Genomic DNA, 24,016 nt, shown 5'->3' on the forward strand with positions numbered 1-24,016 from the left:
CTATTTGTTCTGCTTTTCCCAGCCAAGTTTCTCAACGTATTTATCGTATTTGAATTTGGCGGGATCTGAAATCAACATGCGCTGTGCTCGGCGAAGAATATTAGATGATCCTCATTTTGGTCATTTATTCTGGGTCATTTTGGTAGTTGTGAGGGAGTAGGTATACATTTCAGGGCAGCCTGACTCAGTTGGAATGGATTCCTGTAACTTGCGTCGCCACCAGTCCTTACTGCAAGACCGGGGCCCTGTTTCACGGCACGACGCTACAGCGCGCCACGCGTATCGCGGTATTGGGTTTCCATGAAAACAGCAACACACTCGGACGCTCCAACTTTGAAAATGTCCGAGCTTGTTGCTGTTGGAAACCCAATACTGCGATACGCGTGGCGCGCTGTAGCGTTGAGCCATGAAACAGGGCTCAGAAGTCCCCCATACATACAGCGGCGGATGGACAATGCGTCCCGCTCGGGAAACTGGTCCTCCTCCGAACCACACATACCCATCGCGACACGGGCCTTTCACACAGCGAATTGGCCAGTCGGCCATGACTAGCACAGCCGTTATTACAAGAAAAATAAGCCGGATTGGCTCACTAGGCTGTCGGAGTACTACCGAGTTATTACTCGTTAGAATAAACTTTAAATATGCATGGTTACATGCAGCCGAATTATTCACGTTTCGCTGGGTGGTAAGCATGTGTACTGTGTAGCCGTGCGTTAATACTGGTTAGATGTTTTACGTCCCAAATATGCACTTAACCTGTCGTTCATCACACGTCCACACGTCATCACATCGCTTCACACATCACTTCATGTCAGGTCCCCTTCGAAAAGCATCGTTTGTACTGTCAGACAACACCCGGTGACCCGCGCCACTTATCAGATTCAGAACAGAACCACAGTTTCTCCATCTGGGCGCCAGATGTCTCAGCTCAGGTGGCACTCTCCGCTTTCAAGCACTGAGGGGTGCGCGCGTCGCCCATCGAGTTATGATTGTAGGCGCAGTGCCGCGCCAGGAACTTGCTGGCGTAGAACCTGGCCGGGCACAGTCCGCAGCTGTATTTGGGCCTCATCTGCACGCGCACATGCCGCTCGTGGACGTGCGACACCAGCTGAAAGTGTTCGGCGAAGCGCGCCTTGCAGAGGTTGCAGCCGTACGCGGCGCCGGCGGAGGTCACTGGCGGTTCGCGGGGCGGCGCCGGCAGGAGTGTGGATGGAGGCGAGGGCGGCCGGCGGCGGCTGCCGCAGCTCAGCAGCCAGGAGAGGGAGGGCCGGCGCCGCCGCGGCGGCTGAGCGGGGTACGGCGGCGGCAGCCGGGCGCCCCGGGACACCTCAAAGTCGTCCTCGGACGGGGGCGCCGGCGGCGGCCGCGCCGCGCTGGCCGCACCCACCAGCCACCGCGAGTCGGACTCGAACTCCGAGTCAGAGTCGTCCGAGTCGGTGGCCGACCCGGTGAGCAGCGGCGGGTGGCGCGGCGGCGGCGGCAGCGCGGTGAAGGAGAGCTGACGGCGCGGCGGCAGGCGGACGAACTGGGCCGTGCCACAGGCGGCGCGCGCGGGCGGCGGCCGCCGCTGCACGCCGCTCAGCTCCGCCTCCAGCCGGCTCAGCGCCGACACCACGCGGCTGAAGCGCTCGGCGCTGTCTGTGGCCTCCTGCGCCGAGTCGCCGGCGCGCCGCCCGCGGCCCGGCGACGGGCTGGAGCTGGAGGAACCGGCCCGCCAGCCGGGCGGCGCCGGCCGGCTCAGCGCCTCCGGCCGCTCCACCGAGCTGGCCCGGCTCCGTAGGATGCCCGGCCGCGGCGGCGCTCCACCCGACACCTGGCGGCGGGACGGCGAGTCGGGCGGAATCAGTTCATGCGAGGCGGCGAACCGCAGCGTCTTTGGCGAGCGCGGCACCTTGGGTGACAGGGTCGGTGTGCTGGCCGCCGGTGGGCAGAATGGTGCGCGGGAGAGCAGCGGCGTCACCGGCCGCGACTGACTCGAGTGGGCCACGCTGCTCTGGAGGAGACCGACTCGCCGCGGCCCGACCGGAGAGTCCGGGCCGGCCTGTCGTCGCCACCGCGGGACCGACCTCTGCCGGGGGTCGGGGTCACGCTGACCGCCGAGCGCCTGGTCAGCACTGGTCGCCACATCTGCGGTAAAGCCGTCTTTCACAGCGGAAAGGTCACCGCCGCCACCGCCACACACATCTCCACTGGAGCCGGTACTAACACCGCCACTGGGACCGTTACTGAGTCCGATGTGTCCACTGAGACCGTCTCTGTGTCTAAACCCGCTCACCAGGCCACCACTATCTCTCAGAGGTGCCACTGCCGCTACCGGCGGCTGCACAGCTCGCGTCTCTCGCTCAAACGATGCCGACCTCAACCCAAAGCCTTCCCCAGCTGTCTGGACTCCTCTCCAGCCTCGCGTCTCTCCCACATTCTCCCCTCCCCTCTGCGCACCAACTCCTCCGCCGGCCGCTGCGCCTCCCAACGGTTTGAAACTTCCCACTGTCGCACGACCCCTTCCGAAGCTGCCAGTTCCGTCACTGTTATCTCGGTGACCGTTCACTCCGTTATCGTTCATTGCGCCATTGTTCACCTTACACCCGTTTACAGCATGAAGAGCAGGCGTGTAGCGATTCGCCGGGAGTACATCAGTCATGTGGTTGTTAACCGACAAACCGTTCACTCTGCATCCGAACTCCGTTCGTCCCTCCGTGTCGTATGACTGTCCAGCCATCCCATACGGTTCATCGCTTCGTCCGTCCGTGCCGCACTGTCCGTCGGCCCGTCCCTCCGTACCGAATGGTCGTCCTTCCATCCCGTACGACCCATCAATCCGCCCGTCCGTACCGTAGCCGTCGCCGCCGTGGCCGTCGATACCTTCTCCGCTGGTGTTTCGACTGGCTGGCGGTGAGCCGCTCTCAGTGCTGTATCCCGACGAGCTCTTCTTGTCTCCGGGCTCCGTGGCGAGGTCGTCAGGCTCGGGGCCCGGACAGCGCACGTATAGGCCGCGCCACTGGCCCAGCTGACGCTCCATGGAGCTCAGCTGCTGGATGTCGGCCGTCAGCTGGTCCATGCACTGGGAGAGGTTGATGCGCTGCAGCTCGCGGATCAGGCCGTCCACGTCTCGCGGCGGGCCGTGCCGCGGTGGGACGGGCGGCGGCGGCGCGCCGGCCGCGCTGCTCTGGGCTGGCATCTGGCGGCAGTGAGACGAACTCAGTTGAACGGCCGGCTGGTGCTCATCTGTCAACAGAGGCAGAGAGGGATCGATCAGTCGGTGATAGACCGAGACTTGAAGATCACTGACAAATAGGTACAGAATGCATTAAGATAGTTAAGAGCACTCCTTCGCACGAGGGGTGCCACGCAAACCTACTGAAGGCGTATGTTTTGGTGTGTATGTACTATGTACTGCGGCACAATGTACCGACAGGAGTGTGTACTGCGGCACAATATACCGACAGGAGTGTGTATGGTAGCACAATTTGCCTTCAGCAGTGTGTATTACGGCACAGTATAGCGACAGGAGTGTGTACTGCGGCACAGTATACCGACGGGTGTGTATATTGCGGTACTGTGTATCCACAGGCATAGGCGCGGGAACCGGGGGGGGGGGGCAGTGGGGGGCAGCTTGTCCCCACCCCCAACTTTGGGGCCGTGGGGGTGGTGCCCCCCACAACTTTGAGACGGAATACTGCACTTTTTTGCAAATGTTTTCTTTTTTTGTTGAAAAAGGCAAGACATGAAAAATATGTGATCTAAAACCGGTGAGAAAACTAGATTTGATGGAACCCTAGGTTAATCTCTATTATGGCGTACCCTCCCTCCCCCCCCCACCCAGTCTGAGTAGTTCCCGCACCCCTGTCCACAGGAGTGTGTACTGCGGCACAGTGTACCAACTACCAACAGCAGTACGTGTACTGTGGCACAGTATACCGGCAATAGTGTGCTCTGCGGTACAGCATACCCACAGGAATAGGAGTGCGTACTGCAGGACAGTGTATTCGCACAGGCACATACGTCAACGTGTATATCGTTGGATGAATGCATCATAATCGTGCACTTCACACAACACATTCGGTTGTGAGAGAACATGTTCCTGAAAACGCTGACCTCAAACCTCGGGACGTTCAGGTCGTGGGTGTAATAACAAAGTCATCAAGTAGTTCTTATTCTGCACACGCTTTATGCTCGAATGGTGCGGTCATATTTCACCCTTACATCCATGCTAACTCAAATGATCTTATCACACAGCTAGCTCTCGTATGACATGACATAAGAAACCTTGGGTCCTGGCGAGCCCTGACGTAGGTTCGTACTAGCCTGACAGTAGCCGGAAATTCCGCCATGTCAGGCGATAAATTACGATGCGTATTAACGCTCGGGGCCTTTCGCAGCGAACATTTCTAACGAAGAGTGTCTGCGTGCCGAGTCCGCGAAATTCGGCAGCGGCATGCGTGAGCTGTCCCTTTGAACCGTTACTGCCATGTCCAATGTGCTTGCCAGGAGCTACGAGTGGCGAATGCACAGCTCATTCAATGATGTCATCTGCACGTTGCGGTGATTCATGGACTATGTCATTAAAGTCAAGTCGAGGTGTATGACTCCATTGTGCATAGATCAACGCCATATGGCAGACATCTTTGAATGTGTGCGTTAGGGCTCTATGTGTGACGCGCATAACGCATTCATGTCCCCACTAAATTGTGCCCCGACTAAAAGCTACCATCCTATTGACTATCGTGCGGTCTCTAATATGCTCCCACACAGAAGTTCGCGCGTGCTGTGGTGACTGCGGTAGCCGCCTCCTGCATAAAAACCTACCGCACGGAACAATGGATGTCCAGCGCGGTCCAACAATGACCGACACATCACTCCCAGGTGTGGCCCTGTGGTCGCCGCCGACCGAACACGTGTTGTTGTCACGGGCGGGCGTAAGAAGTGGTCCGCTGCCGGGTGGGGTCTGAGGTGAGGGCAGGGGTCACCGGGTCACCTGCTGGCGGCAGCACAGAGGTGAAACGGCCGGGAACAGCGGAATGTAACGAAGACTGTGTGGTACAGAGGCGACAACCATTGAAAAAGCCCCTAAGGTGTCCTTACGGTTTGTAATGGGAAGATATTTTAGTATCCGACTCTCTCGCACAATCCTAACTGATGAGATCGTAAGCATTATTATAACCAGGGAGCACAGATTGGTTAAAAGTAGAATCTGCTGAATAAATCCTCGGATAACAAATCCAGCCTCTTATTGTGGCCACTTGAGCTGTTCACGGATTTCTCCGTAGAAGCACCAGTATAACGCCTTTTAGGGCGACTAACGGAGCGAGCGAGAGGGTGGGCCTTGCACGTGCGAAATTGCGAGGGGGTACCTCCAACTGACTTGTGCACGGCACCCTACTAACTGGTCTCTAGCGATGTGCCAAATTTGGGCACAATCGGCCCAGCCGTTCTCGAGATCTGGAAGCGGCACCCTGCACGTGCGCACGTGCAAGATGGGTCCCAACTGACTTGTGCACGGCACCCTACTAACCGGTCCCTAACCGTGTACCAAATTTGAGCGCAATCGGTCCAGCCGTTCCCGAGATCTGGAAACGACCCCTGCACGTGCGCACGTGCAGCAGCACCCCAACTCTGGCACATGTATATGCAGTGCCTAGTGGGTGCCTACCTACATGCCAACTTTCAGCGCAATCGGCCAAGTAGTTACCGAGATATTGCAACAATTACAAAACTGATACCTCTTCGTTTTGCACGTGGCACGTGCATAAGGGGTCACCCACATGCATCGGGAATAGTCCAATACTTGGTAGAAGGAATGAAGCTACCCTACAAAAATTACCGCGTGTAAATCGGTCAAGTGGTTGCTGAGATATAAGCCTCGCAAAAGCGTGACCACGGCCGGCCGGCCGGCCGGCCGGCCGGCCGCTCATACTCAGAAATTTCCGTTAATCTAAGGAAAGACTACGCTCGCTTCGCTCGCTCCGTAATAACTGGCCCCGGTTAATAAAGCCACCGCTTAATGAATCCACAACGCCGTGTCCAAAAGTTGGATTTATTAGCAGATTCTACTGTATTCTACTGTACAGTCACCAGCAGTTGCTACCCATCACCCCCGGACGGCGGGGGAGCAAGCTACCACCGCCCCTGCGAGACTAGCGCCGCCATGCGCCAAGAAGTGGAAACACCACGTGACTGAGGCCACGTGAGGGCAGGGTCACGTGATGGAGGGGCGGAGCAATAGTAGCTTTTCCGCCCGACACTAACTGAAATGCGGCGCTGTGATTGGGCGCCTTAGCATGAATGAAGCCCCGGCGCCAGAATCAGCCGTTCGCCTTATATGGAAAGTGAGCCTTTGCGTTTCACTGTTGGTTTGAGAGCCACGGCACCATACGAATTAGGAGCCCCTTTGAACGGGTCACCGCCCGAGGCACTGAGGCGACGGCTGTGCCGGGCAAAGTCTCGCCTGGTGGGAGAGGTGGGCCAGGGAAAGTGCGATCGAGTAGCCACTGGGACGTGGATTGGTATTATCCAACCGCGACAAACGATGTCAGCAGCCTCTTCTCGTGTCATAGACAGTGTCTATGACACGAAAAGCTAGACAGACAACGTGGGCAGTGCCCAATTAAAAGCTACTAAGCGATCCAGTTAAGACGTTGGCGAGGTAGCCAGACCAAATAAAAAGTTTTTAATTCGATTTTGGTTTACAAGTGACATACAAGCCCGCTGTGATGGACCAAAAAAAGGAGCTGAACAGTCCATACAACTTCTAAAAAGCTCAACGGTTTAAAAATTCAAAAATTAAATGTTAAAATTCAGCCTGCATGTTTAAACTCTGGTCCGGCGCTGGCAGGAAGCTTATATTGCCACTTGCAATTCCATTTCCACTACGTTGTAATACTAGGGTTGGCTATTAAGTAATGGAAGTGCCTTAAGCAATTAAACGTTTTTGCACGTGCACATGTTTTCTTGGTGTCATTTCATGCGCCGATGTTTTTTCTATCCAATGGTGAAGACCACATGTCCTTAGCTACTTCTTGCTCCAAGTTATCGTCGTTTTCCCAAGAGACCACCCGAACCTGCGGCGCACCATGAAAAAGGAGTCTGGCAATGGCCAAAATCGCGCGCCAAGCGCCAGCGCGAGGTCATCAGAGCTTATTGCCTTATTGTTATGGCTACACAATGGACAATTTCTATATTTTCATCAAAACAATACACATTGGCACGATAAATGACAGCATACACTACTCCACATAATCGCCTTCAAGCATCACACACCATTCCAGCCTCGTCTTGACCAACTCCTGGAACGCCGCCAGAAGACTGATCGGCGCTTTCTTTCTCAAACCGATGAAACCACCGACATATCGTCTGTGGGGAGGCTGCGTCGCTCCATACACTTAGAAAATAAATTTTCTGATATTGGTAGGCCTTTTCCCTACGACAAACTGAGCTCTAATGACCTTGCACTCGGCGCTGGCGCGCGGCTTTGGCCATTGCCAGGTGGTGCGCCACAGGTTCGGGAGGTCTCTTGGGAAAACGACGATAGCTTATAGCAAAAAGTAGCTAGGGACATGTGGTCTTCACCATTGGATAGAAAAAAGATCGGCGCATGAAATGACACCTAAATAATGTGTGCACGTGCAAACCCGTTTAATTGCTTAAGGCACTTCCATTACTTAAAGGAAATAGTTCACTTTCACGAAATTATTTTTTTGCAACGATTTATTATTTTTTATGTTCAAAATAATCAGCAAAGAAAATAAAACCTTTTTATAACAAAAGATTTTTTTTCTATATTTTGATATAGGAAGAACTTTTCAGTTTCTGTAAGGCACACGCGATCCAGTATGAAAAGAGCATGGGTCCCGAAAATTCTTCAGAAACAGAGAAATTATCGCAGCCACCGGCATTTGGGCGATCTGCTCGATCTGATAATGTTCCCCTGAATGTCCTAATTGATCAGTACGAGAATTTCTCTAGAGTTCTCGTAGATAATTTCTCTAGTTTCTGAAGAATTTTCGGGACCCATGCTCTTTTCATACTGGATGGAAATATATGCAAGGCACACATCCTCAACGCAAGACACCTTTTTCGGGACGAGAAATAGAATATCTTTGCCTAGGGTGATCGTTGGGCTGTAAAAGCTCCTGATATATGCTCGTCTCAGCCCAAGCTACGGAACTGCTATTCCAGTTCAAAACCCATGTTAAAAAGTGAACTATTTCCTTTAATAGTCAACCCTAGTATAACCAAGAGTTCTGTGAGAGCAGCAACTGAAAGCCCCGTTGAGGGGGGGGGGGGCGGCGCGAAACGGCCCCCTCTCTCCTTTTCAGTCGATATCTCCTAAAGTATAGCAAATGTCGCCACCAAACTTTCAAGACCCCTCCGGGCATCATTTTTACACCTTGTGACCAAATTTTTCCAGAGCTCTTATGAAAGATTAGTCACAAATGACGTCAGAGGGATGCCATTTTCTGTCATTTTCGACCCAATAAAAGGTTTAGCGGGAAGAGCTGTCACGCTTACAGTTTTGAAGATAACGAAAAATATTCAAGATCAAAAAGATGTAAAATAAACAGCGCTACCAAACTGCTAACTCTTATTTCCAAACAAAAATTGATTTTGACCATCAAAACAAAACTATAGAAGTATACCACCCCGAAAATACCAACAACTTTCAAAACTAAAACTGAAATATATGTTATAAAACTATCTGCTCTAGATATGCCAAACTTAAACTCGATAGCTCCATCTCTAGCAAAGTTATGGAAAAAACTTCTCAAAATTTATTACGTAAAATTTTCAAATTCAATTTTAGCCGTCACAGAACCCACAAAGCAAGCAAAAGGCCACCATTGGACTTCCTGTGATGAGCTGCATCGAATAGATACCCCTTTTATGCAAAATATCAACTTTGAAATTTGACCTTCTTTGACCTGACCTTGACCTGACCTCCACCAGAACGTAATCTAAACTGGCCCCAATGGCCGTCTAGCTCACACCATTGAATTTTAAATGTAAAATTAGCCATAAAACATGTATCACACGACCCTAGCATAGTTGGGTTCATATTGTGACCCTTAGTGACCTGACCTCTGTGAACTGACCTGGCATCAATGACCTCTTTAGGCAACATATGTATTAGACAACCAACGCTCCATCGATGTTTTTCGATAACATGCCTTTTATTTGATGTGTTAACTGACTGTAACGCATTCCTTAGACTAAATCGGTGAAAAAATGCGACCTTTGACCTGACTTGTGACGTCATGGGTTGCACCTAGGTCAACGAAACCTGGTAACAAGGTAGTTACCTGGTGGGGCTATCGAACACTCTTTGAATGTTTAAAATCGGTCGGTAACTTTCCGAGATCTCAGGTGGAGGGCGAAACGGCTGCAACACCCGATCAGGTGGTAGGGTCCGCCAATAGCCCAAGAGGGCGCGGAATATTTATTCACTCATACAGTGTCATTTATATTGAGCACACCTTTCTCACGCCATGACATGGTCCTCTCGTAATAGAACGAGATGAGGAGTGTTTTCACGCCTCCTTATGCACGGCTCTAATTGAGCTATCAACTGTCAGCGATTTTCGGACAATGAAGTTCTTAGTTCCTACTGAATCCAATTTTATTTCAAACGATTGTCACTGTGCTAGTTTTCTTCTTATACGTTTTTGAAAAAAAAACGCTGAAGAAGTCTTTGATAGACGAAACCAGTCCGCTTATTCTTTTTCTAATTGTTTTTTGAATATATTCGTAGACTAATGGCTCTTTACTACACAATTTGAGAATGTTTGGTATTACTTTGGCCCGAACGATGTGCAGCTGAATTTTCCCTCTTGAATGATTATGGACAGCTCGCGCTCAACCTAAACTACCGACAAGCAGAAGAAAATCCGATACAAGCCTACCTCAATCCTCTCACCTTATTCAACCGTTGAAACGTTAACCCGCGCCCCGTAAGGGGGGGGGGCCGAAACGGCCCCCCCTGTCCTTTTCGGTCGATATCTCCTAAACGGCTGGAGATATCGCCACCAAACTTTCAGGACCCCTCCGGGCATCAATTTTACACATTGTGACCAAAAATTTTTCCAGAGGCTGTGATAGGTTGGCCAGAAATGACGTCAGAGTGACGTCATGTTCTGTCATTTTCGACCGAAAAAAGACCTTCGCGAGAAGACCTGTCAGGCCTACAGCTTTGAAGATACAGAAAAATGATCAAAACATAAAAGGTGTAGAATTGACAGGGCTACAAAACTGCTATCTCGGATTTTTGAAATTTTTGAGTTTTGATCCCCAAAAATCAAAAAAGCATTTTTTTGGATATATTAGCCAGAAAATCCAAAAAGTTTTTTGAGTTTCGAAAAAAAAACGGAATATATGTGATAGTACCTACCGTCTTCTATCTACATACCAAATTTCAGATCGATACCTCGTTTTTTGGCCAAGTTATAGCGAAAAAACTGTTCAAAAATGATGACGTCAAATTTTCAAACTCAATTTTTGGCAATTCTAGAACTCGTAGAGCAAAACAAAGACCACCATTAGACTCCCCGTGACGAGTTGCATCGAATGGATACCCATTTTATGCAAAAATATCAACTTTGAAATTTGACCTAATTTGACCTGACCTTGACCTGACCTTCACCAAAACGTGACCTAGGCTGGCCCCAAAGGCTGCCTAACCCACATAATCGCATTTGTCATGTAAAATGGACCATAAAACATGTATCACACGACACATTCATATTGTGACCCCCGGTGACCTGACCTCGCTGTGACCTGACCTGGTATCAGTGACCTCAGATAGCAAAGTATGTGTTTGACGAACAATATACCATCGATGGTTTTCAATAAATTACCAATTTACTCGATTTCACAGCACATTTCTTGAATTGCCTGTGAACGGTGAAAATCTGACCTTTGACCTGACCTGTGACGTCATCGATTTGACCTAGGTCAATGAAATTTGGTCACAAGGTAGTTCCCGGGTAGGGCTATCAAACGCCGTTTGAATTTTGAAAATCGGCCGGTAACTTTCCGAGATCTTAGGGGGGGCCGAAACGGCCCCCCCCCCCCTACGGGTGGTAGGGTCCGCCGGTAGCCCTACGGGGCGCGGGTTAAAGGCATTTGTTCAGTCCGAGTCGCTATGTCGACCACCCGCGCCGTGCTGGGGGGGGGGGGGCGTTTTTACGCCCTTCCCCCTCAGATTTTTCGCGAATATCTCAAAAAACGGCGACGCGACGCGTAGCGTCATTCAAGGTCAGGTCACCAGGTAACGTCAAGTGACCTCACCTCAGAAAAAAAATCGAAAGCTCGTTGTAGCTACACCGACTGAGCGATCACTTTAAAACTTTCAGTGCTTGCTTAGGGTAGCAGTATGTATAAAATGGATACCTCGGATTTTTTCATGTCTGTGACCTAAGGTCAGGTCAGTTTTGCGACTGATCCATTAGGTATAAGTCAATGGGAGAAAATTGAAATGCGCCTCTTTTGGACGAATTTCGTGCTACACCCTCTCAAACATCGGTCCATAGGTAAACATGACACACTGAATCGGAAAATTGCACCTGTGACCCCTGTGTGTGCCCCTGAGGTCATTTGAGGACATGTTGGCGAAAAACCGTTAAAAGAGCTATCGAATGCGCTTTTCCGCGGCGCTGTAGCTCTATTGGTTCCCGAGTTAGCCGTCGGGTGTTCGAAATCGTTGAAATCAACAAAATTTGACCTTTGATGAACCCTGGTGACCTGACCTTTGCCCTGACCTTAAAATGACCGAGTGTTTTCCTCCTTATTTTTGACGCTCTTTCGATTGTCGCTTACCGCGTGTCGCTACGTGGCCCAGGAGCCGAGTTAGACGGAGGGGCGTAAAACGCCCCCCAGCACTCGATGGAAGACGGAGGGGCGTAAAACGCCCCCCCCCCCAGCACTCGATGGAAAGTTAATGCCACCAACACGGCGGCGCGGGTTAATTGTTATGTTAGCTAGCTCCTGTTGTAAGCTGTGGAGTCGTGGACCTGATCTTGAAGGAACTGGGCCTAACATTTTCATAGCAAACGTAAAAAAAAATGTTTAATAGGTTGTGCAAAAAATAGCATCTTTTATTAAACATTTGCGAAACCTTCAACATCATCCCCAGACCCCATTAGTGCCGAGCTCCCAACGACGACCATAAAAGCGTCCCCATCCCGTCATAGGCGGCGGAACGGGGAGGGCACCGGGGCACCGTGCCCCCTTTGACTTTGGCATTTCAACATTAGCCCAATGAGCGTTGCATGGAAATAATAGGACGAAAAGTCGGCAGTGCCCCCCCCCTTAATTGAAGGTGTTCCGCCGCTACTGCATCCCGTCAACGTGGGTTTATCACAAGGATGCTAAGATTTAATTTCCAATCTGAAGCTGTAATGATGGAAAGCAAATTTGCACTTTACATGTGAAACAAGCTGACACAACTAAATATTTCCTCTCTCGCTCCCTCTCACTGATTTACCCATTGCCCTCTTTCTCATTTTACCCTCTCTGGTTTTCCTTTTCAGTTTTTTTTTCTCTCTCTCTCTCTCTCTCTCTCTCTCTCTCTCTCTCTCTCTCTCTCTCTCTCTCTCTCTCTCTCTCTCTCTCTCTCTCTCTCTCTCTCTCTCTCTCTCTCTCTCTCTCTCTCTCTCTCTTTCCTCTCCTCCCGTCCTTATCCCTTCCCTCCAGTCTTTCTTAGCTCTCTCTCTCTCTCTCTTCTCTCTCTCTCTCTCTCTCTCTCTCTCTCTCTCTCTCTCTCTCTCTCTCTCTCTCTCGCTCTCGCTCTCGCTCTCGCTCTCGCTCTCGCTCTCTCTCGCTCTCTCTTCGCTCTCCCTCTCTCTTTCTCTCTCTCTCTATTTCTCTCTCTCCCTCTCTCTTTCTCTCTCTTTCTCTCTCCTCTCTCTCTCTCCCTCTCCATCTCCCTCTCTCTCTCTCTCTTTTCTCACAATATTCTCGACTGTCACAGCGTTGTAGGACTTGTTTCAAGACAGGTCCCAGGCGCTCCCCACTCCGCAGGCCCCAGCCCACACGGCCCAACCGCTCAAACACCCTCCGGCGGATGACCTCTGACCTCGGCGACCTGACCCCAGCCGACCGATCGCGTCCCTCTCCACGCCTCCGCCCCGCTTCCCCTACTACAGCTGCGTAGTAATTGTAGCGTGTGCAAAGGTCACGTGACATTATTTACTTCTGCGGCTTGTTCGGCTGACAAGAGATGGCACTAGTGGTCTGTGGTCAGAGGCGAGGCTAGGTTCTACGACTTCTTGGGGCACACTTTAGGGCAGAAAAGAGGTTTTTTGGCTCCCCATCCCAAAATGCTTCGTATATACAAAAACAAGTTAGATATTCGAAAATCGGAGGACCAAACGGATCGTTTGACGTATCTTGCGCGACTGACAGTTGATCGGTCTTCAAACTACTGAACAAAAACGAGGTGATTAGTAGCAAGTGCTGGTGACTGTACCTGTGAATCACTTGGCGCTATAATAATATTGTGTTTATCCGTTAGCGTTGTTGTGTTTGTATTTGTTTGTCCTTGCGAACGTCGAACTGCAAACTACGGCCGTAGGTGGACATCGGTCTGTAATTGTTTTTCACCAATAAATAATTAACACTTTCACCGTACGAACTGAAGCCATTAGCCATACAAGAGAACCGGGACAGCTTGATGGCTTTTGAAACGAAATGAAACCACTTAAAGTCGATTACTTTTGCGCAGTGCCGAATTACGCAACGCTTAACATTGAAACCACTGTGAGGAACATTTAATTCTGTCTAGGAAATGTCGTTTTAGATAACACTCCAACAGTTTTATGCTGTTAGGCTTAGTACCTACCAAAACAATAAAAATCGACCATGCATAAACTCTCCAATCGATCTTGACCTGACACGAAATGGTCATCGACAGAAAAAAAAAAATGCGAAGGTCGTATGGAGTCAGAGCGCTCGTCGGACCAATATCAACTAGAGAGTTCCAAACGTTACTGACGGTTCATTCTCGATGGCATGTGTGCCTGTCGATGGCATGTGTGCCTGGCGTGACGCAAACAGCATCCTACTGGATGCTGTTTGCGTCACGCGGTAACGTGCCGTCGTGGTGACCCCATTGACCCCGGGCGAGCCGGCAGCATCAGCTGGCCGTGACCTGACCTGACCTGACCTACCTGCCTCACGACCAATTACAGTACCGAAGCGCCAGTCCCACTTGCATCGCCTGTTTTTGTTGGAATTGCCTCACGCATCACGGGCAATGGCACGGATCATAATTGTGTCAATCGGACGCATATGCGGCCACCACTCGACCAGCTTTGAGCACCAGCATTCAGACCAACAGGAGTCTGCCAGAGTCTATCCAGGGCACTGAGATGGTCTGTTTGTCACAACAAAAGTGACACTAACTGTTACATAAAGCGTCGGCCAGGCTAGGCCACCCGTTCATAACTAACACCCCCACGTGTCGCCCGTCCAGGCGACGCGCCCTGAATCACAGCCGTCCATTCTACAGTGTTGTCCCAGCGCCGCGCGGGCGTCGGTAATTGCAGGCGTCATTTAGCGCGTGCAACAACAGCCGCGCGGGCAGGCACGACTGCAGCCGTTACCTGCCGTGCTACAGACAGTCGCCGCGGCGGCTCCTCCCCGGCTGTAAAAACAGCAGCTGCCGCCGCTACGTGACAATGTTGACGCTGTTTTTCGGCCGCCGGGAGAAGAACTACGACCCCCGCTGGTCCTGTATTTGCGCGTGTTCGTCGACTTACGTGACTGTGATGGGCCGTGCGCGCCCGTCATCTGTCTTAGGCTGGCGGTGCTGCCAACTAAAACCGAGCGGAGAGGTGACATCAAGGATAGGTGCAGCGCGACGTATTTCAAATGATGACAAGCCGTATCAAATGGGATACTGGATGCTCTGAGCTCATTCATTATTTGTAACGTTTTTCATTCATTCTTGTTAGCAATTGAATAAGCTTAAAGAAATGCCTTCTTGTAACATTCACTTGCAATGGATTTGTTTTACTATAGATAACACTGTCATGAAAAATCGTCATTGAAAATGATTTCCCAGCGTTCTTCAGAATTGAACGACCACCAAATTCCCCATGGGACGAATTTTATAGGATATTGAGGTTTCAGGCGACATTTGACACCACGAGTCCCGAATGACATCGTCTTTTGCACTGTTCGCTGTGAAAATTTTGGAGCCAATTATCCATTTGACCTCCGACACATGTCACTAATTAGTATTGATTCGCTTGGCGGCGGTTTCAGCGACGGTGACTGGACAGTGGAGACTGGAGAGGGCTGGTGCGGTGGTGACGGCAGCGGTGACGTGACAGCGGTGACGGGATAGACTTTTGGTGATGCAATGAGTGGTGACTTGTCGACGAACAGGGAGGACAGAGGGATGCTCTTCTTTTTCACGTCACCCGGCCAGCGCACGGCTCCGTCAGCATACCGTCAGGAGTCCACATCAAAGGGACTGCTGCTGTCAAACCATTCCGAGGATGATAGTGGAGAGAGGAAGGGAAGAGAGATAGGGAGAGGCAGACAGGGAGAGAGAGAGAGAGAGAGAGAGAGAGAGAGAGAGAGAGAGAGAGAGAGAGAGAGAGAGAGAGGGAGAGAGCAGATAATGGCACTGCCCGCGGCGGCCGGTGCATTCATGGGACTAATGAAACCAGACGGGCTAAGCTGGAACGAAACGATAATCACGCCGATAATTATCGAAGAGAAGGCCAAATGTCGGCCAGCTGATATCTCAGCTTCATCTGAGGCGGACTTTTTGCACTGAAAACAGAACAAGTGGTACGATTCACCAGGTTAAAGGAAATAGTTCACTTTCACGAAATTATTTTTTTTGCAACGATTTATTATTTTTTATGTTCAAAATAATCAGCAAAGAAAATAAAACCTTTTTATAACAAAAGATTTTTTTTCTATATTTTGATATAGGAAGAACTTTTCAGTTTCTGTAAGGCACAAGCGATCCAGTATGAAAAGAGCATGGGTCCCGAAAATTCTTCAGAAACAGAGAAATTATCGCAGCCACCGGCATTTGGGCGATCTGCTCGATCTGATAATGTTCCCCTGAATGTCCTAATTGATCAGTACGAGAATTTCTCTAGAGTTCTCGTAGATAATTTCTCTAGTTTCTCTAGTTAGTGATTTAATATGTTAACGATATACGCATGAATATGGATGCCATGCCTTTTTGTTTATCTATAATTCACCTCTGATATCTTCCTTGCTTTTACAGGCTTAAATCATAAGGAACGACGTGAAAATATTCAATAAGCGCATCTTGATATCATCAGCTTTCTATCCGCCTTTCGAAATTGATGTCCCAAATTTATAAATAACAGGTTAACATCTGGAGTCTATCCGCCTGGCGCCTATAGCAATTCAAGTTCACCGAGCTACAATTGAACGTTATAAACATATATGCTCCGGTTTTCTGCGTCGTCGTCTAAGAACTTGGTATTTTGTTTGCCTACATGGCTAGAGATCCTGATGATTATACCGTTTGCTCCACAACAAACCGTTCATATACAGCCATATAGCGCAACGGGACTCTCAGCCACCACATTGACCAGCCGGATGTAACCGATCTCACCGATCGTGACCGGGACAGTCGAGATGCGAGAGTCTATCGAGGACGTCGAACCCACAGTTACGACACAGGTGATCTCACGGGCTATGTTGACGACACTGCCGTCACTCAGTGTCATACGAGCATCAGTTGCAGTCTGTCTCGGTACGATATCTGTCAGAGGCGGTTATCATCGCTGACTGGTCCCTCACCAGCGCCGGTGGAGGCCTACTTTGTGTGACAGCAAGGCAAATTTTACGGCGGCGGAGCGGAAACAAGGGCGGAAGCGCCGCGGGAGCAACAGAGAGACGGCGACGGCGGCGCAAAGGGAAGGAATGCAATACAGCACGGTTCGTCGGAAGGTCATCTCAGGCTCAAAAGAAACGATATATACCATTCGAAAGCTGACGGTGAGCTGAATCCAAAAATGTGATTTTTATCAAAATCGATCGATGGCCTTTTTTGAAAATTGCGTTTTTGTAAAAACTTAATAATCTTTTATTCAACGGGCTGTCCTGGACATTCTTGAAAACATAAACATGTATTTTTGAGTTCCAGTGAAAGCTGAATGCCAAAAGAACAATATTTAGTGAAGCAACATTTCCAAACATTAATATGAGACTCCCACAGCCGAAAATAAGGCGCAATCACACAGCTCAGTGCCACGATGGACCAAAGTCAGCCACACAGAAGCGTGAAATGACCTTATCGACTCGCAGACCCGGCGCTCTAGGCCCGCCTGACCGGCCACGGAAAGAACGTTCGGCTCTCGTTCTACTAAACAAATGTCATATTTGTCAGTTTAACTGTCCACATCGCTATTAAAGTTATTCAGGATACCTGTGAAGAAAATTCATTGTTCTGTCATCCTCACATCATGCATTAATTTGCATTTGTTCATGTCTACTTTGCTCAATTGAGCTTGGTACCATGCCCATATAAGGAAAATTGGCCGCGCTGAAATGTCAGAGGCTGCACCGGCCTCAGCTCGGGTGGAGTGGGGGTAGCGCCCGGCGGGGCAGGGTAACCTTTGACCGGTCGCACGGCCGAGCAGCTGTCACCAGTACAGCCTCTGACAGTGAAACCCCGCTCACTTCCCCTGCGCGGGCACTGATCGCAGCAGGATTGAACAAAACATGCATGAGAAAAATGTAAATTAAAGCATGTTGTAAATCGAGCAGAACAATGAATTTTCTTCACAGGTATCCTGATTAAGTTTAATAGCGATGTGGACAGATAAACTGACAAATATGACATTTGTTTAGTAGAACGAGAGCCGAACGTTCTTTCCGTGACCGGTCAGGCGGGCCGAGAGCGCCGGGTCTGCGAGTCGATAAGGGTCATTTCACGCTTCTGTGTGGCTGACTTTGGTCCATCGTGACACTGAGCTGTGTGATTGCGCCTTATTTTCGGCTGTGGGAGACGCATATTAACGTTTGGAAATATTGCTTCGCTAAATATTGTTCTTTTGGTGTTCAGCTTTCACTGGAACTCAAAAATACATGTTTATGTTTTCAAGAATGTCCGCGACAGCCCGTTGAATAAAAGATTATTAAGATTTTACAAAAACGCAATTTTCAAAAAAGGCCATCGATCGATTTTTATAAAAAAATACATTTTTGGATTCAGCTCACCGTCAGCTTTCGAATGGTATATACCGTTTCTTTTGAGCCTGAGATGACCTTCCGACGAACCGTGACAGAGGTCACGGTTCGACAGAGGTCACGGTTCGACAGAACCGTGACAGAGGTCACGGTTCGACAGAACCGTGACATTAGGTCACGTGATCTGAGGTCAACTTTTGACCTTTCGACCTTTCGAGGTCAACATACATATGTTTCGATGCGGATCGACGAGAGGATCACGATGGTGCCATTAGTTTGTTCCTAGCTGGGATACCTTGAAAGTTATTTGAGAAAAACTTCATATATATGTATAGTGCCGCTATTTTGACTTCCTTTTAGCTCCTGTGACGTCATCTTTGACCTGACCTGAAAATGACCTTAGTAAAAATTATAGACCTTATCCTTGTGTACCCTTTACTGTTTACCGCTTGTCGCTATCTTGCTTTATTCTCGAGATCTCGCTGTCGCTCCCGCTCGTAATAATGGACAGGTCATAAAAATGACCTGACCTGAGGTCAACGCAGGGCGATAACCACTTTTTTTATTATCGCATATGAATGACAATCGATAAGGCTTTAATCGTCATCAGACAAAATTGCAACTTTCAGTGGGGAAAATATCAAGGTCACTCTTCGAAAAATAGGACAAAAGGTCACGTGATCAAAATTTTCAAAAATTGAAAATCCGAGATAGCCAAAATGTTTGTTGGTTGATTGTGAGTTGAACCATATAAAGTTTTTATCGTAAGAAACCAATAGTTTCTGAGTTATAGGCCGCCAAACATAGGGCTGCAGCGCGAAATCCAGAAATTGCCCGAGGCTATATCTCGGAAACAGTTGTTCGAAGAAAAAAATCCTTGCCACAGCTGGCTTCCCCGCCCATCACAACCCCTTACACCAGTTTTCAACGAAGAATAAAATATGAGGGTGCAAATTTAATTTTTTATTTGTCGATTTGTCGTGGAACGCCCCAGAGGAGCCGTGTAACTGTTGACTTGAAGAGCCACCTGCACACAATAGTACGATGAAAAGCGTTAGTAAGGTACGACACACACATGCAGGATCGCATCAGAAGAAAAAATATATTTTTAGTTTTTGAAGTGTTTTATTCAATTACAGGCTTTTCCATATCCGGTTATGCAACGCTACCTTCAACTATTCGCTGACAGTTCCTAGTCTGCCGAAGGACCTATTCTCCTCCTAGCTATAGGTATGTGACATCATCCAGATTTCTCTGACAGGCCAAGAGGAGTGTCAGCCCTCTGAAAAATCTCTCGCACCGCAGCTCAGGGCTGAACTGAAACCCTATCCACTTCTAGCCGGCCGTCCGGGTGCCGGGTGGGGCGGCAGGCGATTTTTTGTCCTCGCGCCCGCCGAATCCCGTTACGGGCGGGCACAATGGCCTCGTAGGGCCAGCGGACGCTCTCCTATGGACGGACTCGGCGGCTGGGAGATAGATGAGCTGCGAGGGCGGAGAAAGTGACCGAGAGATACGAGAGACGGAGCGCAGGACCGAGAACCAGAGACGAAGCGCAGAGTTGAGAACGAGGAGCGCGCACATGGCCGCACCCCGGATTAATTATCCTATCTGGACTAAAAGATAATCGTTAGCTTAAATGGTTCAGACATCAAACAAATTAAATGTTCAAAAATAACGTTTTCAATAAATAAACAAAGACGATCAACATCAGAGAAAACAAAATTGCCTTGAGACGTTACATGAATGAGAGCTTCCCTTCGTCGATGTCCAGGCGGTTGGCTCACTGCCAGCTCAATGATATGGAGCTGTGTCGCGGATGATGTAAGCTACCACCCCTCCATCACTCTGCCACTGTAACCCTTCAAACGGCGGCCGCCGCTCCGAACCCGCCCGGTCATCCTGAGACGGTCCATCTTACCGTGTAGGACGCACGTGCCCATCGCCATCTATAGCAGAACCGATCGGCGGCGCAGACGTGACATGACTCAGCCGGTGCAGCCGCATACTCAACGAACGCGATGAACTCTCAGCTCAGCGCGACGAGCAACGACAGGGGAACGGCTAACGGAACACTATCCGGGGAACAGACGATGAAAAAAAGCCGTTCAAGGAAGAAAATCGTTTTTCTTTGTTTTGTTTTATAGATTACTTCCAGTAGTCGAATGTCGGAAAATGATGCCGTTTTCTGAAGGGCGGGTAAGACGACGGGGAGGAAGGATGGACAGATGACTCAAAGGACGGAGCCGATCACCGGAGCGGCAGAGCCGTGACGGCAAACAGCACAGGAGTCAGTCGGCCCGGGCCGGGCTGGCAGGTACCCGACCGGCCGGAACGGGTCCCGCCCTGTGTCGCGCGCCACCCATACCATGCATACCTGTCCACGTCTCTTCTTCTTCATCAAACTATTCGCCTTCCTTCCTCTCCTACTTTGTCTTCCTACTTTTCCATTTCTCATCCACTGGTCTCTTTCGTCCCTTTGTCTCAATCCCGTTTTCCCGTCCTATCTCCGTTCCATTTCTGTCCCGTCTCTGTTCAAGGACCTTTTGACCGTTGGAGACGCTTCTTCAAACAGGCGGACACACAGACACACAGACATACATACAGACAGCATTCCCGCTGCCAACTGTGTGACGAGGCGTGAAATTTCCTCCAGCTGAGCCGCGCCTCCAAGTTACAGTCATTTTCGGCCGGTAACTGTCAGCGACAGGCGGCACGGCGGGGCTGTTAGTTATTGGCTGAGCTGGGCGTTGCAGCCATTAGCTGGTAGCCGACCCACGTACTATGGGAGACGCCCATTTTTACACATAAGGAAAACAAAAACGGCCTATTGTTGAAGCGCTTGTTGACCCCTTCCGGCACTTTCACTCATATGCGTTATTGTAACGTGCACGGACTGGTTAATAAAACTTTCCCTCTCATGGTCAATTCTTAAATATAATAAAAAAGCGCTATCTATATATTCTGTTTAGTAAAAAATGTTCTGGTTATTCATGAAAAAGGCTCAATGCCTATGCCTTATATCCCCCTCATGGACTCCTTTGACTGTTGAAATCATCCATGGGCGTAGACTCGCAGTCTCCCGTTGGTGTTATGTTCGTTAATTGCAGTCCCCTATTGGCTTTATGTTCAGCCGTTGCAGTCTTTCTGTGGTGCCTTGATCGGCTGTCGCGGACTCTCCTTGGTGTATGTTCGGGCGTCGCATGATCTGTATATAGTATGTGTTATGTTCGTCCGTCGTAGTCTCTTGTTGGTGCTACATTCATCCGTCGCAGTCTCCAGTTAGTGTTATGTTCGGCCGTCACAGTCTCCAGTTAGTGATATGTTCGACAGTCGCAGTCTCCAGTTAGTGTTATGTTCGGCCGTCGAAACTCCTCATTACTGTTATGTTCGTCCGTTGTAGTCTCTCGTTGGTGTTACATTCATCCGTCATAGTCTCCAGTTACATCTGTGTTCGGCCGTCAGTCTCACGTTAATTTTATGTTCAGTTGTTACTGTTAGTGCTATGTTCGGTCGTCACAGTGTATCGTTGGTGTTATGTTCTGCTGTCACAGTCTCTCGTTAGTGTTGTGCTCGGTCTCTCATCATGCATACGTCTCCCCTCCACCTACTGGCTTTATCTGCTATCCTTCTCTTCGTCTCTTAATCTTTCATTTCTCATCCGTTTGTCTATCGTCATTTCGTTTCCGCCCTGTCTCCACCCCGTCTCAGTCCCCTCTTCACCGTCTCTATCTCGTCTCCGTCTCATCTCCGTCCCATCTCCGTCCCATCTCCGTCCAATCTCCGTCCTGTCTCCGTCCCGTCTCCGTCCTCCTTTCCGTCTCTCTCTCTCTCTCTCTCTCTCTCTCTCTCTCTCTCTCTCTCTCTCTCTCTCTCTCTCTCTCTCTCTCTCTCTCTCTCTCTCTCTCTCTCTCTCTCTCTCTCTCTCTGTCTCTCTCTGTCTCTCTCTTTTCTCTGTCTCTGACTCTCTCTTTCTTTGTCTGTCTGTCTGTCTCTCTGTCTCTCTCTCTCTCTCTCTCTCTCTCTCTCTCTCTCTCTCTCTCTCTCTCTCTCTCTCTCTCTCTCTCTCTCTCTCTCTCTCAGTGCCCTCTCTGTCTCTCATCAGTGCTCACCCGTCGCAGCCTACCATAAGTGTTATGTTCGGCAGTTGCACTCTCCTGCTGGTGTTGTGTTCGGCCGTCGCAGTCTCTAACCGGTGTTATGTTCGTTAGTTGCAGTCTCTTGTTGGTTACTTTGTTGGTCCGTCGCAGTCTCTCGCTGGTGTTACTTTCATCCATCGCAGTCTCTTGTTGGTGTTACATTCGTCTGTCGCAGTCTCTCGTTGGTGACATGTTTAGTCGTTGCAGTTTCTTGGTGGTGCTATGTTCGGTCGTCGCAGTCTCTCGGTGGTGTTATGCTGGTTCGCTGCAGTCTCCCGTTTGGTGTTACTGTTAAACTCGCCCGTCAGAATCTCTTAGGTGCCACATCCATCCGTCACAGTCGTCGGCCACTTCCCTCAGCCTGTCGGCTAAGCGCCCGCGGCGGCAGTTTGAATTTGAGCTGCGGTTGATCAGATATCGCGCCGCTCAGGTGCCAGGGCTGACTAAGCGAAGTTCCCGGCGCGGTGGTCGGTGGGGAGGGTCGTTGAGGTCACCATGCAGTGGCTACCACAGATCGAAGAGAACAGCAAGGATCCATGGCCGACAGGTAGTGACTCGTGTCCGTGCGAGCTAACTATCGCCAGGAGTCACACGCCAGGTGATCTGGAGGAAAACGGACTGCTGTCACTGGGGAGGTCACTGGTCACTGTCGCTGGGCAGGGGCCAGAGTCGTGCACAATGGATAATGGCGCATTGATAGCTGATACGACCGTGGTCAGCCGTGCCGAGCAATTAGACAGGCCGTGATATACACTTCGATAAGGCTCGATTAGACCTTTGAAAGGAGACCATTATCAGCTACCGATTACGGAATCGTTCAAATACTTCCTTAATCCCTGCTTAATCCCTCATAAATCGGGTCACGCTTCAAGTGGATACGAGAAAGAAACTGCATGAGGTCAGTGACCGTACGATGTCGAGGGGACTGGACAGTGGACATGCGTGGGCTGTTGGGGTCCGTTCAGGGCCCTATTTGCCAGTGAAGTGTCAATGTTTTTTTTTTGTCCGAAAGAAAGACGATGGTAATACCAAACGGTGGCCTCCTGCGTCCCACCCTGCAGACGGCAGCATCATTTGGTGTTTACCAAGGGCTGCGAAGATGCAACATTTCCAAGGTTCTCAACAAACACGGGCCTTAGTGTGGTAGAGACAGTGGTGGACGGAACATATTACACCTGCAGATATCAAGCGGTATCAAACACAGTGGATGAGGTTCGATGCGACATTTGTTGAAAGGTCGGCAACTTTGACAAGAAGTTGAATAAAATATTGATAAGCTTGCTGCCATTTTTACAGAGGGAGCTGAAAATTGAGACCAAAATAGTGCAATTTTACAGTGATTATGCCCTGGACTTACTGAACGTATAGGTAATATTTGGAATGTAGGTACCCGAATTCCTTAACTTACCGTTTACCGCAGAATCCGAGCAGGAGGGCTGGATTCAGTCTTTTATATGGTGTGGCGAATGATGACGTTGCACAGATTGTCCAGCAAAGTCCGTTGATTGAGTGATACCTGAGGACACAAAAGTCTTTTGTTAAATGTGATACTTGGATGAAAGCACGCCCATTTGACACACTCCGTAATACCATCCAGTGTCATAAGGCCTCCAAAGCACATAAACGTTACATACTTACCAGGAAAGGTGCTTTAAGGCGTTGCCTTGCTTAGATGCGATTACTGGAAGACGATTAAC

At 49.8% G+C, this 24,016-nt stretch overlaps 1 protein-coding gene across 1 annotated transcript in view; it reads right to left on the minus strand.

The window, feature by feature from the left end:
• Nucleotides 1-81: 81 nt before the first annotated feature.
• Nucleotides 82-24,016, minus strand: part of LOC122384972 — a 52,033-nt gene continuing 28,098 nt past the window's right edge. The window contains exons 2-3 of the mRNA XM_043372845.1: nt 23,728-23,835; nt 82-3,228 (exon numbers count right to left, since the gene is read on the minus strand). Coding sequence (XP_043228780.1) covers nt 932-3,181 — 2,250 coding nt within the window. The 5' untranslated portion in view covers nt 3,182-3,228; nt 23,728-23,835 and the 3' untranslated portion in view covers nt 82-931. The remainder of the gene's footprint in view (nt 3,229-23,727; nt 23,836-24,016) is intronic.

Source organism: Amphibalanus amphitrite, unplaced genomic scaffold (assembly GCF_019059575.1).
Source record: "Amphibalanus amphitrite isolate SeventyFive unplaced genomic scaffold, NRLGWU_Aamphi_draft 000014F_arrow, whole genome shotgun sequence".
Taxonomy (NCBI): Eukaryota; Metazoa; Arthropoda; class Thecostraca; order Balanomorpha; family Balanidae; genus Amphibalanus; species Amphibalanus amphitrite.